General features: G+C 48.0%; 1 protein-coding gene across 3 annotated transcripts in view; it reads right to left on the reverse strand.

Annotated features, from left to right (window-relative positions):
• MMP28 (matrix metallopeptidase 28) overlaps positions 1 to 14,544 on the reverse strand; it is a gene marked incomplete at both ends in the record, with an annotated part of 32,542 nt that extends 17,998 nt beyond the window's left edge. For all 3 annotated transcript variants that reach the window (XM_080712317.1, XM_080712316.1, XM_080712315.1), the window contains one exon: positions 14,434 to 14,544. In XM_080712317.1, the coding sequence (XP_080568443.1) occupies positions 14,434 to 14,544 (111 nt within the window). The remainder of the gene's footprint in view (positions 1 to 14,433) is intronic.
• Between the last annotated feature and the right edge of the window lie 1,149 nt (positions 14,545 to 15,693).

Consider the following 15,693-nt stretch of genomic DNA (forward strand, 5'->3'; position numbering starts at 1 on the left):
ACCCCTGCCTAGGGATGGGGCCGCTTTCCTGAGGAGTGGCTTCTGGGAGTGTCAAGGTAAAGTGAGGCCAGGCAGCCGGAGGGGCTGGACCGCAACTCTGGCCTTCTAGGCCCGCGCTGTCCGTCCGGGCTTGTTGGGGAAGGTGTGTACGGCCCAGGCCCAGTTCATTTAGTGCCGGAGGGAAGGGGGGATTCTAGCCACCTCTGGACAGGGCAAGACTAGCAATGAGGTGCAGCAAAATGAACGTAGGCTGAGTGGAGAACAACTCTGAGTCAGTGGAAAAGAGGGAAGAGTATTGAACTAAAGTCCTGGGTTTTCTTCTTGCTGCCATTGCTAAGTGCGTGCCCTAGGACTCTCTGGGCCTCGACTTCCTCTTCTATAAAATGAGAGGGTTGGATCAGAGCCATGAGATATAATCCAGCTCTGTTATTGTAGCCTTGCTTCTGCAACTCACCTGATGTGTGAACTACGATATACTTAATGTCTCTGTGCTCAAACTGCCTTACTTTTCCCACAGGAACATCATGAAAATTCTGTTAGAAGATGCTTCGGGAAGGCTTGACGTCAGTTGTCCTATTTTTAAAAAAGGCTATTCAGACCTCTGTAGCCGGGCATGGTGATAACTCACCTGCAATCCCTATACGTGGGAGGTGGAGACAGGAGGATTGCAGGTTAGAGGCTAGCCTCAGCAATGTAGCAAGACTCTCAGCAACCTAGCAAGACCTTGTTCCAAAATAAAAATAAAATAGGGCTAGGCCGGGCGTGGTGGCGCACGCTTGTAATCCCTGCTCTTGGGAGGCTGAGACAGGAGGATGGCGGGAAGGAAGGAAGGAAGGAAGGAAAAAATTCTCCATCTTCCCTTTCTAACTCAGTGGCAGAGCACTTGGTTACTTAACTAGCATGTGCAAGGCTCTGGGTTCAATCCCCAACACTTTCCTTTCTGCTGCTAAAATTCTTTAATGTAGAGAATGTCTAGGAGGATAGTTCTGTACTCATCTACTGAAGACTCCTTCCAGCAATAAAGTTCTGTAATTACAAAGGTTTGTTTGTTTGTTTGTTTGTTTATTTATTTATTGTACTGGGGGTTGAATCCAGGGGGACTCTACCTCTGAACTATACCCCTAGCCCTATTTTATTTTTATTTTTATTTTTTATTTTGGTGGTACTGGGGATGGAACCCTTCTACCTCTGGGCTACACTCCCAGACCTATTTTATATTTTATTTGGAAACAGGGTCTCTTAAGCCCAGCTTATTCTTTATTTCTGAAACAGGGTCTCACTGAGTTGCAGAGGGCTTCACTAAATAGCTAAGGCTGGCTGCAAACCCAGATCCTCCTGTCTCCACCCAAATGCTGGGATTACAAATGTGGGCCACCAACCATGCCCGGCCATTCCTTTTTTTTTTTTTTTTTTAAGTACTGGGGATGGAACCTAGGAGCATTTTACCTTCAAGCTACACCCCAGTCCTATTTTTTAGTCTTTTTATGTTTTGAAACAGGGCCTCACTGAGTTGTGAAGGGCATGGTTAAGTAGCCGAGGCTGTGATCCTCCAGTCTCCGCCTCTCCAATGCTGGAATGACAAGCGTGCCCCACCACGCCAGGCTCCATTCCTTTTTTTTTTTTTTTTTTTTTTCAGGTACTGGGGATGGAACTCAGGGGCAATTTTCCTCCAAGCTACACTCCGAGCCCTATTTTTTTTATTCTTTATTTGTAAACAGGGTCTCACTGAGTTGCAGAGGGCCTTACTAAGTAGCTGAGGCTATCTGAGAACCACAATCTTCCTGTCTCAGCCTCCCAAATGCTGGGATTACAAGCGTGCACCACCATGCTTGGCCCTTTTTATTATTTATTTATTTATTTATTTATTTATTTATTTATGGGTCTAGGGATAGAACCCAGGGACATTCGACCTCCGAGCTACAACCCCTGACCTATTTTTCATTCTTTATTTTGAAACAGGGTGTCACTAAGTTGCAGAGGGCCTCACTAAGTAGCTGAGGCTGTCCGCAAACCGCAATCTTCCCATCTCAGCCTCCCGAATGCTAGGATTACAAGCGTGCGCCACCAGCCCGGCAGCCCTTTTTATTTTTTATTTATTTATTTATTTATTTATTTATTTTTATTTTTATTTTTTTGGTGGCACTGGGGTTCCTGGAAGCCCTTCTACCTCCGGGCTACACTCCCAGACCTATTTTTACATTTTTTTATTTGGAAACAGGGTCTCCTAAGCCAGCGCGCACGGCTGGCTTCGAACCTGCGCGATCCTCCTGTCTCTGCCTCCCAAGTGCGGGATTACAAGTGTGCGCCACCACGCCCGGCTTATTTTTTATTTTTTAATAAAAATAAAATATGGGTCTGGGGATGGAACCCAAAGCCATTTGACCTCCGAGCTACATCCCCAGCCCAATTTTTTTTTTTATTCTTTATTTTGAAATAGGGTCTCACTGAGTTGCGGAGGGCCTCACTAAGTAGCTGAGGCTGTCTGCAAACCATGATCCTCCGGTCTCAGCCTCCCAAATGCTGGGACTACAAGCGTGTGCTACGATGCCCGGCTAGGCTCTTTTTATTTTTTATATATACATATTTAGTGCCGGGATTGGTGGGGCACACTGGTAATCCCAGCACTTGGGAGGCTGAGACAGGAAGATCACAGGTTCGTGGCCAGCCTCAGCAACTTAGTGAGGCCCTCCACAACTTAGTGAAACCCTGTTTCAAAATCAAGAGTAAAAAATAGGGCTGGAGCCGGGCATGGTGGCGCATGCTTGTAATCCCTGCGCTTGGGAGGCTTGGGAGGCTGAGGCGGGAGGATCACACAGGTTCGAAGCCAGCCTCAGCTACTTAGGCTTTCAGCAACTTAGTGAGATGCTGTCTCCAAATAAAATATATACAAAAAAAAAGGTCTGGGGGTATAGCCCGGAGGTAGAAAGCCTCTGGGTTCCACCCCCAGTACCACCAAAAAAAAAAAAAAAAAAATAGGGCTGGGAGTATACTGTGTATACTGGGACCCATTCTCAGAGGTAGAATGGGTCTTGCTAGGTTAATGAGACTCCCACTATTTCTTTTTTTTTTTTTTTTTGTGGTACTGGGGGTGGAACCCAGAGGCTTTCTACCTCTGGGCTATACTCCCAGACCTTTTCTATGTTTTATTTGGAAACAGGGTCTCACTAAGTAGCTGAGGCTGGCTTCGAACACGTGCGATCCTCCTGTCTCAGCCTCCCAAGAGCGGGGATTACAAGCGTGTGCCACCACGCCTGGCTGAGTCTCACTATTTCTGAGGGTGTCCTCAAACCTGTGATCCTTCTGTCTCAGCCTCCCATGTACCGGGATTGCAAGCTTGTGCCATCATGACCGGCTTATTTTTATATTTTTATTTTGAAACAGAGTCTCACTAAGTTGCTGAGGTGGTCTTGAACCAGTGATTCTTCTGTCTCAGCCACCAAAGTACTGGCATTACAGGCTAGGCCACCATACCTGTCAAATTTTTTTTTTTTTACAGGTCTGGGGATGGAATCCAGGGGCATTCAATCTCCGAGTTTCACCCCCCCCCCATCCTATTTTTTATTTTTTTATTTTGAAACAGGGTCTCACTAAGTTGCAGGGGGTCTTACTAAGTTGCTGAGGCTGTCTCCAAACCACAACCCTACGGTCTCAGCCTCCCAAGTGCTGGGATTACAAGCGTGCGCCACCACGCCCGGCTGCCTGGCTATCTTATAGTAAAACCATACTGTATGGATTCATGGTCCTCACTGGCTTGCAGAGCTGAGTTTCAAGCATCAGATAATTCCCCAAGCAAAGCAGAGTCTAGGGATAAGTTGTCCAACTGACTCCCTAGCGTATTCCTGCTTCCTTTACCTAGATCTTGTTAGATTACTTTATTTTCTTTCTCCTTCCTTCTCTCCTTCCTTCCTTCTGTACTGGGGACTGAACTCAGGGGCATTCTACCTCTGAGCTATACCTTCAGGCCTACTTCATTCTTTATTTTGAAACAGGGTCTCACTGAGCTGCAGAAGACTTCACTAAGTAGCTGAGGCTGGCCATGAACCTATGATCCTCCTGTCTCAGCCTTCCAAGTACTGAGATTACAAGCTTGCGTTACCACGCCTCGCAAGATTTCTTCATTTTCAAACTTGCTTAACAAATGATCTTCCACCAAACTCATGGCCTTCTGGGACCCTTTGGAACCTCTTCTGAACTTGTATTTGCCATGTACCCATGACTCACTTGGGAAAGGCTTCCACACCCGGGCTTCTGGGTTTCTGACTCACAAAAAATCAAATGAATGGCTCTGGGGTATGAGAAGCAGACACTGCATCTGGGGGCGGATATTCCACAGTAGCTTGAACATTTCCCTGGAGAAAAAAATCATCCAGTTTCTTGCTGTACTGGTACACTGGGGTAGCTGAGTAGAAAGCAGGTCCTGGAACTATTGCCTAGCGATTCTAAAGAAGATCCAAGCCAAGCGAATGGTAGGTCCCTTGGGGCGGTCTGCCACTGAAGCGCAGGACAGGGCTGGGACTGGCAGGGGGGCCGGTGTGATGATGTCACTCACTAACTCGCAATCTTGCCACTCAGCAGTGCAGCCTCTTCCTACTCACTAGCACTGTGAGTGGCTCTAGTTCCCCTAAGTGGGCAACAATGAACTTGTTCATAACACAGCTTTGTAGGCAGTGAGTCTCCTCCCAGGCAGAGCCCTTTGCAGAAAGCCCTCGGCTGTGTTACTTTGTGTGTATACAGGCTGCACTCAGAGCCATACAGGCAGGATGCAGGGATACACACAGGGGCTTGGGAACACAGACACTTCCGGACAGACATGGTCACATGGGCAGATGATGTGTATACACATGTACAGAGGTGCAGGCATGTGAACACATCTAAACCAAACAATGTCAGAGATGGAGAGAATCTTAGAAGTCATTTAAGAAATTTAGCCCTCTTATTTCACAAAAGAGGAAATGCGGTCCAGAGAAGAAAAGGGACTAGCCTGTGACCATACAGCTTGCTTTTATTATTTTTATTATTTCTTTCTTCTATGCTCTTTGGGTTGAACCTTTTTTTTTTTTTTTTTTTGCAGGTCTGGGGATGGAACCCAGGGGCATTTGACTTCCGAGCTACACTCCCTGTCCTATTTTTTATTCTTTATTTTGAAACGGGGTCTCACTGAATTGCAGAGCGCCTCACTAAGTAGCTGAGGCTGTCCACGAACCGCGATCCTCCAGGTCTCAGCCTCTCGAATGCTGGGATCACAAGCATGCTGGGATCACAAGCGTGCGCCACCACGCCCGGCTCTTTTCCTGGCTTCTTTTAAGTGGAAACTTAGATCATTAACCTAAAATCTTCCTTCTTTTCCACTCTAGGGATCCCACACTGTAAACTTCACTCTAATCACTGCTTTAGTTGCATCTCAAAATATTGATACAAAATATTGTGTTTTCATTCTCATTAAGTTTTCAATATTTTCTGTAATAAATGTGATTTTATGAACTTGTGGGTAATTTAGAAGTGTGTTGTTTAATGTCCAAAGATTTGGAGTTTTGCCAGATATCTTGTTGTTACTGATTTCCAGTTGAGCTCTGCTTTGGTCAGAGCAAGATTTCAGTTTTTAAAATATATTCGAGTCAGGCGTGGTGGCGCAAGCTTAGAATCCCAGCATTCGGGAGGCTGAGACCGGAGGATGGCGATTCGTGGACAGCCTCAGCTACTTAGGCCCTCCACAACTTAGTGAGACTCTGTTTCAAAATAAAAAAATTAAAAATACAGCAGGGAGTGTAGCTCGGAGGTCGAATGCCCTGGGTTCCATCCCCAGACCCACAAATAAATAAATAAATAAACAAATAAAATATATTCAGACTTGTTTTATGACCCAGCATATAGTCGCTCTTAGTAAATCACACATACCTGCAAAGAATATGTATTCTGGAGTTCTCCAGTGTAGTTTTATATTAATATCAATTAGGTCAATGTGATTGATAGTGCTGAACAAATTGTTTACATTCTTACTGATTTTTTTTTTTTTTTTTTGCCCTGGGGATTGAACCCAGGGGCATTCTGCCTCTGAGCTATTCACCCAACCCCTTTCATTTTTTACTTTGAAGCAGGGTTTCTTTAAATTGCTGAGAGCCTTGCTAATTTGCTGAGGCTGGCCTCAAATGTATGATCCTTCTGTCTCAATCTCTCCCAAGTACTGGGATTACAAGCATGCACCACCATGCCCAGTTTAAGTATACTCCTGTTTTTTTTTTTTGTTTGTTTGCTTTTTGTTTGGTGTGTGTGTGTGTGTGTGTGTGTGTGTGTGTGTGTGTGTGTGTTACTGGGAATTGAACCCAGGTGCATTCTACCTCTGAGCTACACCTCAGCCCTAGTTTTTATTCTTTATTTGCAAACAGTATCTCACTAAGGTGTGGAGGGCCTCACTAAGTTGCTGAGGCTGGCCATGAACCTGCAACCAGCCTCCCAAGTCCTGAGATTCTAAGTGTGTGCCAACACGCCTTGCTCATAAGTACGTTCTTAACCTATTTTAGTCCACTTAGAGTTAATATCGCAGCAACATTATGACACTTCCCACTTCCCACTAGACACACCCCATTTCCTGCTTCACACCTAACACTTCCAACTCACAGCTCTATTAGTCTGCAACAGCAGAGTTCCATTTTCCTGTCCTCCATCCCTGGTGCTATAATCATAACAGTGTGTGTGTGTGTGTGTGTGTGTGTGTGTGTGTGTGTGTGTGTGTGTTTTGCTGGGGATTGAACCCAAGGACATTCTACCTCTGAGCTACACCTCTAGCCCTATTTTATTTTTTATTTGGAAACAGCCTCTCTAAGTTGCTAAGGCTGGCTTGGAACTGCAATCCTCTAATTTTAGCCTCCCAAGTACTGGGTCTACAGACTCCACCAAAACACCTGGCCTTACCATAACTTCTTCGTGCATTATAAGGTTCAAGTTACAATGCAATTATGCAATTATTTTGTTTTAAACAGTTGTCTTTCATAAAATTTTTTTTCTTTTTTTTTTTTTGAGGTACTAGGGATGGAACCCCGGGGCATTCTACCTCTGAGTGACACCCCCAGCCCTAATTTTTATTCTTTAGTTTTTGAAACAGGGTCTCATTGAGTTGCAAAGGGCCTTAGTAAGTAGTTGAGGCTGTCCTCGAACCAGGATCCTCCTGTCTCATCCTCCCAAGTACTGGGATTACAAGAGTGTACTACTGCACCCGACTTCATGAGGACATTTTTAAAATGTCAGTTGTCTTTTTGTGTGTGTGTGTGGTACTGGGAATGGAACCCAGGGGTTTTCTACCTCCAAGATACATTCCCAGACCCATTTTTTTTTTTTTTTTTTTTTTTTTTTGGTGGTACTAGGGGTAGAACCCAGAAGCTTTCTACCTCTGGGCTATACTCCCAGACCTATTTTCTATTTTATTTGGAAACAGGGTCTCACTAAGTTGCTGAGAGGCTCACTAAGTTGCTGAGAGCCTCACTAAGTAGCTGAGGCTGGCTTCGAACCTGTGTGATCCTCCTGTCTCAGCCTCCCAAGCGCAGGGATTACAAGCGTGGGCCACCACGCCCGGTCGACCCAGACCCATTTTTAAAAAATATTTTATTTGGAAGCTGGGTGTAGTGGTACACGCTTGTAATCCCCGTACTTGGGAGGGGGAGACAGGAGGATTGTGCTGGTTTGGAGCCAGCCTCACTGGCTTAAGAGACCCTGTTTCCACATAAAAAGTTTAAAAATAGGTCTGGGAGTGTAGCCCGTGGGAGTGTATCCCGGAGGTAGAAGGGCTTCCAGGAACCCCAGTACCACCAAAAAAAAAAAAAAAAAAAAAATTTTTTTTATTTGGAAACAGGGTCTCACTTAGTTGCTGAGAGCCTCACTAAGTAGCTGAGGCCGGCTGCGCAATCATCCTGTCTCAGCCTCTCAAATACTGGGATCACAAGTGTTCACCACTGCCCCCGGCTAGTTTGTTATTTATTTATTTATTTATTTATTTATTTATTTATTTATTTATTTTTGATGGGACTGGGGTTCTTGGAAACCCTTCTTCCTCTGGGCTACACCCTCAGACCTATTTTTTTAAATACACTTTTATTTGGAAACAGGGTCTCTTAAGCCAGCAAGGCTGGCTTTGAACCTGTGCGATCCTCCTGTCTCCGCCTCCCAAGCGCCCGGATTACAAGTGTGCACCACCACACCCAGGAAGTTATGACAAGGGAAAAAGTATTTTATGTCTACTCATTTTTAAGCTTTGTTAGCGCCTGGTATGGTGGCACATGCCTGTAATCCCAGTACTTGTGAGGCTGAGACAGGAGGATCGTGCAGATTCGAAGATAGCCTCAGAACTAAGCTGTGTTAGAATAGGTCTGACTTGAGATCATGGTCCTCACTTTTTTTTTTTTTTTCGCGGCACTGGGGATGGAACCCAGGGGCATTCTACCTCTGAGCTACACCCCCAGCCCTATTTTTTACTCTTTATTTTGAAACAGGGTCTCACTGAGTTGCAAAGGGCTTCACTAAGTAGCTGAGGCTGGCCACGAACCACGATCTTCCTGTCTCAGACTCCCAAATGCTGGGATTACGAACGTGCGCCACCACACCTGGCTGGTCCTCGCTTCTAAAGCACAGCATCACTGGAGTTTCAGATGGATGCCTGGGGTGCTACAGTTTTTCCCATTTTGTCTAGGCCAGACCGCCAACATCTTGCAAACTACTCAACTTCTAGGCCTTTTCTTCTGTTCTCAGGCACACGGCAGCTGTTCTCTGGTAAGCCTGGCACCGTTTCAGCACACACATGCCTGTGTAGTCCTCAGGCGAGGACCTGCAGTGCACCACACACACACACACACACTTATGGGACTCCCTTTGGTGTAATTCCCTCCTCTGAGATGCGTTGTTCCATGGATTCCAGCTGCTTTAACAGCCCTGAACTTTGCTTTTCCATCTCAGCTCAGCAGGAGTCTGTGCTCTGCCTGGGGTCTAACTCCCTGCACTGTAGTCAGAAAATTGTCCCAGAGCCAAGCTGGGGTGACAGAAGGGCGACCTGGAGAGTTTCCCTTCTGTGATGACTGCATTCATTCTCTCTCTCTCTCTCTCTCTCTCTCTCTCTCTCTCTCTCTCTCTCTCTGGGTCTGGGGATGGAACTCAGGGGCATTCAACCTCCGAGCTACTCCCTCTGCCCTATTTTTTTATTCTTTATTTTGAAACAGGGTTTCACTAAGTAGCTGAGGCTGTCCACGAACCGCTATCCTGTGGTCTCAGCCTCCCGAATGCTGGGATTACAAGCGTGCGCCACCACGCCCAGCTTCCTGCACACTTCTTAAGATGGAACTCTGACACTCCTCTCACCAGGTGTGTATGGGGTCCCTTGAGCCTGGGTGTGGCTGGAGACTACTCTAGCCAACGGAGGGCTGCAGAAGTTATGCTATGTGCCAGGGCATGGCAGTGGGTGCCTGTAATCCCAGCTACTGGGGAGGCTGAGGCAGGAGGATTGTAGGTTTGAGGTCAGTCTGGGCAACTTAGTGAAACCCTGTTTCAAAATAAAATAAAAAGAGCTGGGGATGTAGCTCAGTGGTAGAGGACCCCTGGCTTAAGCCCCCAGTGCCAGGAAAGGAAGAAGAAGAAGGAGGAGGAAGGAAGAAGGAAGGAGGAGGAGGAGGAGGAGGAGGAAAGAAGGGTGATGACATCGGAGGAGGACAATGACAAGGAGGAGAAGCGATGCAACCTCCAAGTCTAGGTCATAAAAAGGATACAATCTCCCCTCCCTTCTGAATACTCATTTTTAGAACCAGCTACCAAGTTGTGAGGAAGTCCAAACTAGCTCACAAGGAGAGATGATATGCATAGACCTACGTGGAAAAGAACTGAGACCTTTAGCTGACAGCCTGAATCAACTGCCAGATATGTGAATAAACAGCTTTTAGATGCTCCTGGCTCCAGGTACTGTAAAGCAGAGATCAGCTGCCCTGACGTGCCCTATTTGAAATTCTGACCCACACTACCTGTGAACCTCATAGAGGATTATTATACTTTGCAAAGTTTTGGGAGTAACTTGTAATAGGCATAGCAACTACAACACCATTTCTTAGGAATTGCAGTGTAAGACCCCCGCCGAGGGGAGACCCTCAATCAACCTCGGGATAAGCGACGTACCACGAGAGACTACGTCCTTGATGCAATGAGCAAAAGATAAAGGTTTATTAAGGAGCCAGTGCACTGGGGCCGACCCGTATAGGAGTTCGGCCCCGAGCCACTGAAACTGAGGGTATTTATAGGGAAAAGACCACTAGTTAGGGGGGGTTTGGGCTAAATTGCATGCGTTTACAGAAAATTACAGAATCATTTGAAAAGTACATTCTGTAGTCAAGTGTTAGATAAAATACCAGGTGCAGTCAGTAAGCTCCCGGGTCAAGGCGCTCTGGCCCAGACAGTATAGATAAGATGGGGTGGGCTTATCGCATATTTTACATTCCTAAGCTGTAACCTGCAGTAAAATATACTTTTCTTTTTAACTATTAGCTGGCTGCTAGGGGCTTATGATTTTTTCTTCTAAATGGAGCCTTTCAGCAGCACTGTGCTGACTGTTGTCCAAAGCTTAAAACAGATGCCTTACAAGCCGGGCGTGGTGGTGCACACTTATAATCTCAGCATTTGGGAGGCTGAGACAGGAGGATCATGGGTTCATGGACAGCTTCAGCTACTACTTAGTGAGGGCCTTTGCAACTCAGTGAGACCCTTTTTCCAAATAAGGAATAAAAAATAGGGCTGGGGGTGTAGCCTGGAGGTAGAATGCCCCTGGGTTCCAACCCCAGTACCATAAAAAAAAAAATAGTTGCCTTACATATTTTGTCCTGTGTTACTGTGGTGGGAGAGCTAGTCTTTGAGACAGGACTTAAATTTGAAGCTCTAAAATAATGGTAAAGATAATGATGACATCAACAATAGCATTGTGAGAAACCTCTTTTTAAAACATTTTTTGTAAGCTGGGCGTGATGGCACACGCTTGTAATCCCCGCGCTTGGGAAGCAGAGACAGGAGGATCGCACAGGTTCGAAGCCAGCCACGTGTGCTGGCTTAGGACCCTGTTTCCAAATAAAAATGTAAAAATAGGTCTGGGAGTGTAGCCCCGAAATAGGAGGGCTTCCAGGAACCCCAGTACCACCAAAAAAAAAAAAAAAAATTTTTTTTTGTGGTACTGGGATGGAACCCAGGGGCATTCTACCTCTGAGATACACCCCAGCCCTATTTTTTATTCTTTATTTTAAAACGGGGGTCTCTTGCCGGGCGTGGTGGCACGTGCTTGTAATCCCCACGCTTGGGAGGCGGAGACAGGAGGATCGCGCAGGTTCAAAGCCAGCCATGCTGGTTTAAGAGATCCTGTTTCCACATAAAAAAGTATTATAAAATAGGTCTGGGAGTGTAGCCTGTGGGAGTGTAGCCCAGAGGTAGAAGGGCTTCCAGGAACCCCAGTACCACACACACACACACAAAAACACAAAACAGGGTCTCACTAAGTTGCGGAGGGCCTCACTAAGTAGTTGAGGCTGGCCGAGAACCAGGATCCTCCTGTCTCAGCCTCCCAAATGCTGGAATTACAAGCATGTGCCATCACACCCAACTGAGAAACTTCCTTATAGATTGCTTTCTTGGTAGTAGCTATTATGTGGGACAGTTTACATAAACTATCTCAATTAAATCTCACAATAGTCTTGTGAAATAGGCACTATTAATTTCCATTAGTTAAATGACTTACCCTGATTTGCATACAGGTCTGGAAGCCCATGCAATTAGCCATACACAGAAACACAGATATGCATACACATTGCATATGTATACATATGTAATGTATATGCATAGGTATATAGAGACCTGTTACGTGTTTCCAGAGTTTTTTTTTTTTTTTTGGTGGTACTGGGGTTCCTGGAAGCCCTTCTATCTCCGGGTTACACTCCCAGACCTATTTTTACATTTTTATTTGGAAACAGGGTCTCCTAAGCCAGTGTGCGCGGCTGGCTTCGAACCTGCGTGATCCTCCTGTCTCTGCCTCCCAAGCGCAGGGATTACAAGCGTGCGCCACCACGCCCGGCCAGAGTTTTTAATATACTTTAAAAATATTTCTTAAGCTGGGCATGGTGGCACACACTTGTAATCCCAGCATTCGGGAGTCTGAGACCAGAGGATCGTGGTTTGTGGACAACCTCAGCTACTTAGTGAGGCTCTCTGCAACTTAGTGAGACCCGGTTTCAAAATAAAGAATAAAAAAAAAAATAGGGCAGAGGGTGTAGTTTGGAGGTCAAATGCCTCTGGGTTTTATCCCCAGACCCACACACACACACACACACACACACACACACACACACAAATAATTCTTAAAAGCTGGGCATGGTGGCACATGATTGTAATCCCAGCATTTGGGAGGCTGAGACAGGAGGATCACAGTTAGTGGACAGCCTCAGCTACTACTTAGTGAAGCCCTTTGCAACTCAGTGAGACCCTTTTTCAAAATAAAGAATAAAAAATAGGGCTGGGAGTGTAGCTCGGAGGTAGAATGCCCGTAGGTTCCATCCCCATTATCACAAAAATAAAAAAACTGCATATATATAATATATACATGTACATATATATGTAAGTAATATATATAAGTAATATACATATATATGTATTTCTTATAGCTGGGCATAGTGATGCATGCTTGTAATTCCAGTACTTAGGAGAATGAGACAGGAGGATTGCAAGTTTGTGGCCAGTCTCAGAAATTTAATGAAGCCCTCCACAACTTAGCAAGACCCTGCTTCAAAATTTAAACGGGGGAGGGGCTGAGAGTGTAGCCCAGAGGTAGAATGCTCCTGGGTGCAGTCCACATTACAAAAAAAAAAAAAAAAATTCTTATGCTAAGAGTTAAAAATACCCTTACCCCAATTTGTGTTAAATAGATTGAAAGGGACTCAATCTGCTAGATATTAAGTTTCCCAAGCACACTCCAAGATGAAATTCCATCTGAGGCCACCACAGGCATGGGCAGCAGAGATATTGTCTCTGTTCCCCTGCCAAGGACTGCCTGGGACTGAATTTGGGGATGGGTGGGGTGGGGACTCTCACAAGACTTGGCTTGGTAGACAAGAGCCTTCTCCTGGGGCCCTAAGGACTCTGCAGCGCTTGATGGTGTAAGAGTCTAAATTCAGAATTCCTTCAAACAAAGAAATTCCTTCAATATGCAGAGCCGGAGAGCACAGAGCAAAAAACCAGCACTTGGAAGGGGAAGGACAAAGGAGTTGGGAGCCGATATTCCAGAACACTACTGGGAGCCTGAACTTGGAGCAAGGAGCCATTCAGAGAGCGCCCATTCTAGGGTTCCCAAACTCAGCTTGCCCCTTCTATGAAGGGAGAATACTGACAACCTCAACCCGCAGCGGGAGGCCCGGCACCAAGCGCTTAGAGGAGCGAGTCCCAGGACAGATCTGAGAATCAGTCGTTCACAATTTACTACCATGCCTTCTTAAAGTAATAGACCTGAGCCGGGCGTGGTGGCGCACGCACGCTTGTAATCCCCGCGCTTGGGAGGCAGAGACAGGAGGATCGCGCAGGTTCGAGCCAGCCGCGTGTGCTGGCTTAGGAGACCCTGTTTCCAAATAAAAATGTAAACATAGGTCTGGGAGTGTAGCCCGGAGGTAGAAAGGCTTCCAGGAACCCCAGTACCACAAAAAAAAAAAAAAAAAAAAAAAGGACCCGGGTCTATGGATAAGAGATAAGAACACTAACAGAGATGCTTCTTCTCTGAGTTCAGAAACTGTTGTCCTTACAGTCACCTTTATCAAGATGCCAGACGCCCAAATGGATCCCCTCTCCCTCCCCTAAAGTTCCCTGCTTCTCTTACAGCCAGCAGCTGAGTCCACTGTGGGAAGGAAAATGGGAAATCTTGGAGCTTCTCTCCACCTCGCTGCCTTCCTTTCTCACATTCAGCCCTTATAAGCACCTCTCGAGGGTCACCTAGTCTTATCCATTTTATGAATGAAGAAACTAGGTCGGAGCAGTGTAAATGGCTTGCTGGCCCTAGCCAGGCAGGGCAGCCCAGTCCAGGAAGCCAGGGTTCTCCCGATTACCGGGCAGCCCGCATTACCGTCTCCACCGCACGCGTCTGCAGGCTCCCCAGGTGCGGGGTCACCCGAGGAATGAACACCGAGTCTCCCCGGTCTAGGCGGTGAGGGTGGGGCTCCTTCTCAGCCCTTGCCTGCCTGTCCAGTCTTTCCCGTCTCCCGCCTGGGATTAGCGCGGACCTTGCCTGTGTGGTCCCAGCCCTGGCTCTGTGTGCAGGGGTCAAGGGGGCGGAGGACAGCGCGAGCGGAGCGCAGACCGGCTGCGCAGATGGGACGGCTGGGTGGCCTGCCTAGGTTCGGACAGGTCTGGAGCCCTAGGACCCCTCTCCACCCCACGCACACCCCGTACCTCCGCCTCCTGGCGCAGTTCCTGGTCTAGCCTCTCCGTGGGCTTGGCGTCCAGGCCGCCCCACAGCAGCAGCAGCAGCAGCGGCGGCAGGAGGCCGACGAGCGCCACCATCGCGCAGCCGCCCGGGGGATCCCGGAGTGAGCTGCGGATCGCGGGGCGCCCGCCGGCTGTCAGCTGTGCCTGGGTCGGGAGGTGGTCTTGGGATCCGGAGGTGCTCCTGGGGTCGGGAGGTGCTCCTGGGATCCGGAGGTACTCCTGGGGTCGGGAGGTGGTCCTGGGGTCGGGAGGTGCTCCAGGAATCCGGAGGTGCTCCTGGGGTCGGGAGGTGGTCCTGGGGTCGGGAGGTGCTCCTGAGGTCGGGAGGTGCTCCTGGAATCCGGAGGTACTCCTGGGGTCGGGAGGTGCTCCTGGGGTCGGGAGGTACTCCTGGGGTCGGGAGGTACTCCTGGGGTCGGGAGGTGCTCCTGGGGTCGAGGAGATGCGCTCGCTCTGAGCCGCCCGGCAAAGCCCGGGAAAAGGCTTGCAGTCCCTGCTCCGCGCGCTGGGCCGCTCCTCCACGCGCCCCAGGCCGTCCAGCCTGGGCAGCGCCTGCCCGCGAGTCTGCCGGCCGGCTGGAGGACCGAGCGAGGGAGGAGGAGGGGAGGAGGGGCTGCCCGGCATGCCGCCCCACCCACCCGGCTCGGCCTCTGGGACGCGCCGCGGTCCCGGAGCTCTTCCGCCCGCCGCGCCGCCTCGCCTGCCCGGCCGCCGCCCCGCGCACCCGCCCTGTCCCCGCCACTCGGGGAGATCCCGAGCTCTTCAGGGAGGGTCCGGGAGAACGGTCTCCAGAAAGCTCCAAATACCTAAGACGCCGAAGAGGGGGCCCGCCTGAGGGGCGTTGATTATTTCGGCAGGCGGGGAGCAAGGCCCTGGGGCTGGGGTTTGAGTTTCAGATCTGCTTCTTTAGCTGCCATGAGAATTCTGCCCCAGCCACCTGCTGGCTGTGTGGTCTTGGTCTAGTCACCCACCCTTTCTGAACCAGCTTTTCTCAACAGTAAACCGGGTTAGTAAGAATTCAGACACTATGTGACTTTTGGGAGGATTTAACGAGATGATAACGCCAGTTAAGTCACTGAGGGTATGATCATGCAGTACACAATAAATGGTAGCAGGTTGCAGTTGTGTAGCTGCTGCCAAAGGATTTCATTACCCCAAGTGTTAGTTTCCTTATCAATAAAAATAAAAGCTCATGATATTTAGTTCCTAGAATTACATGTAGAT

Source organism: Muscardinus avellanarius (assembly GCF_963383645.1).
Source record: "Muscardinus avellanarius genome assembly, chromosome: 16".
Taxonomy (NCBI): domain Eukaryota; kingdom Metazoa; phylum Chordata; class Mammalia; order Rodentia; family Gliridae; genus Muscardinus; species Muscardinus avellanarius.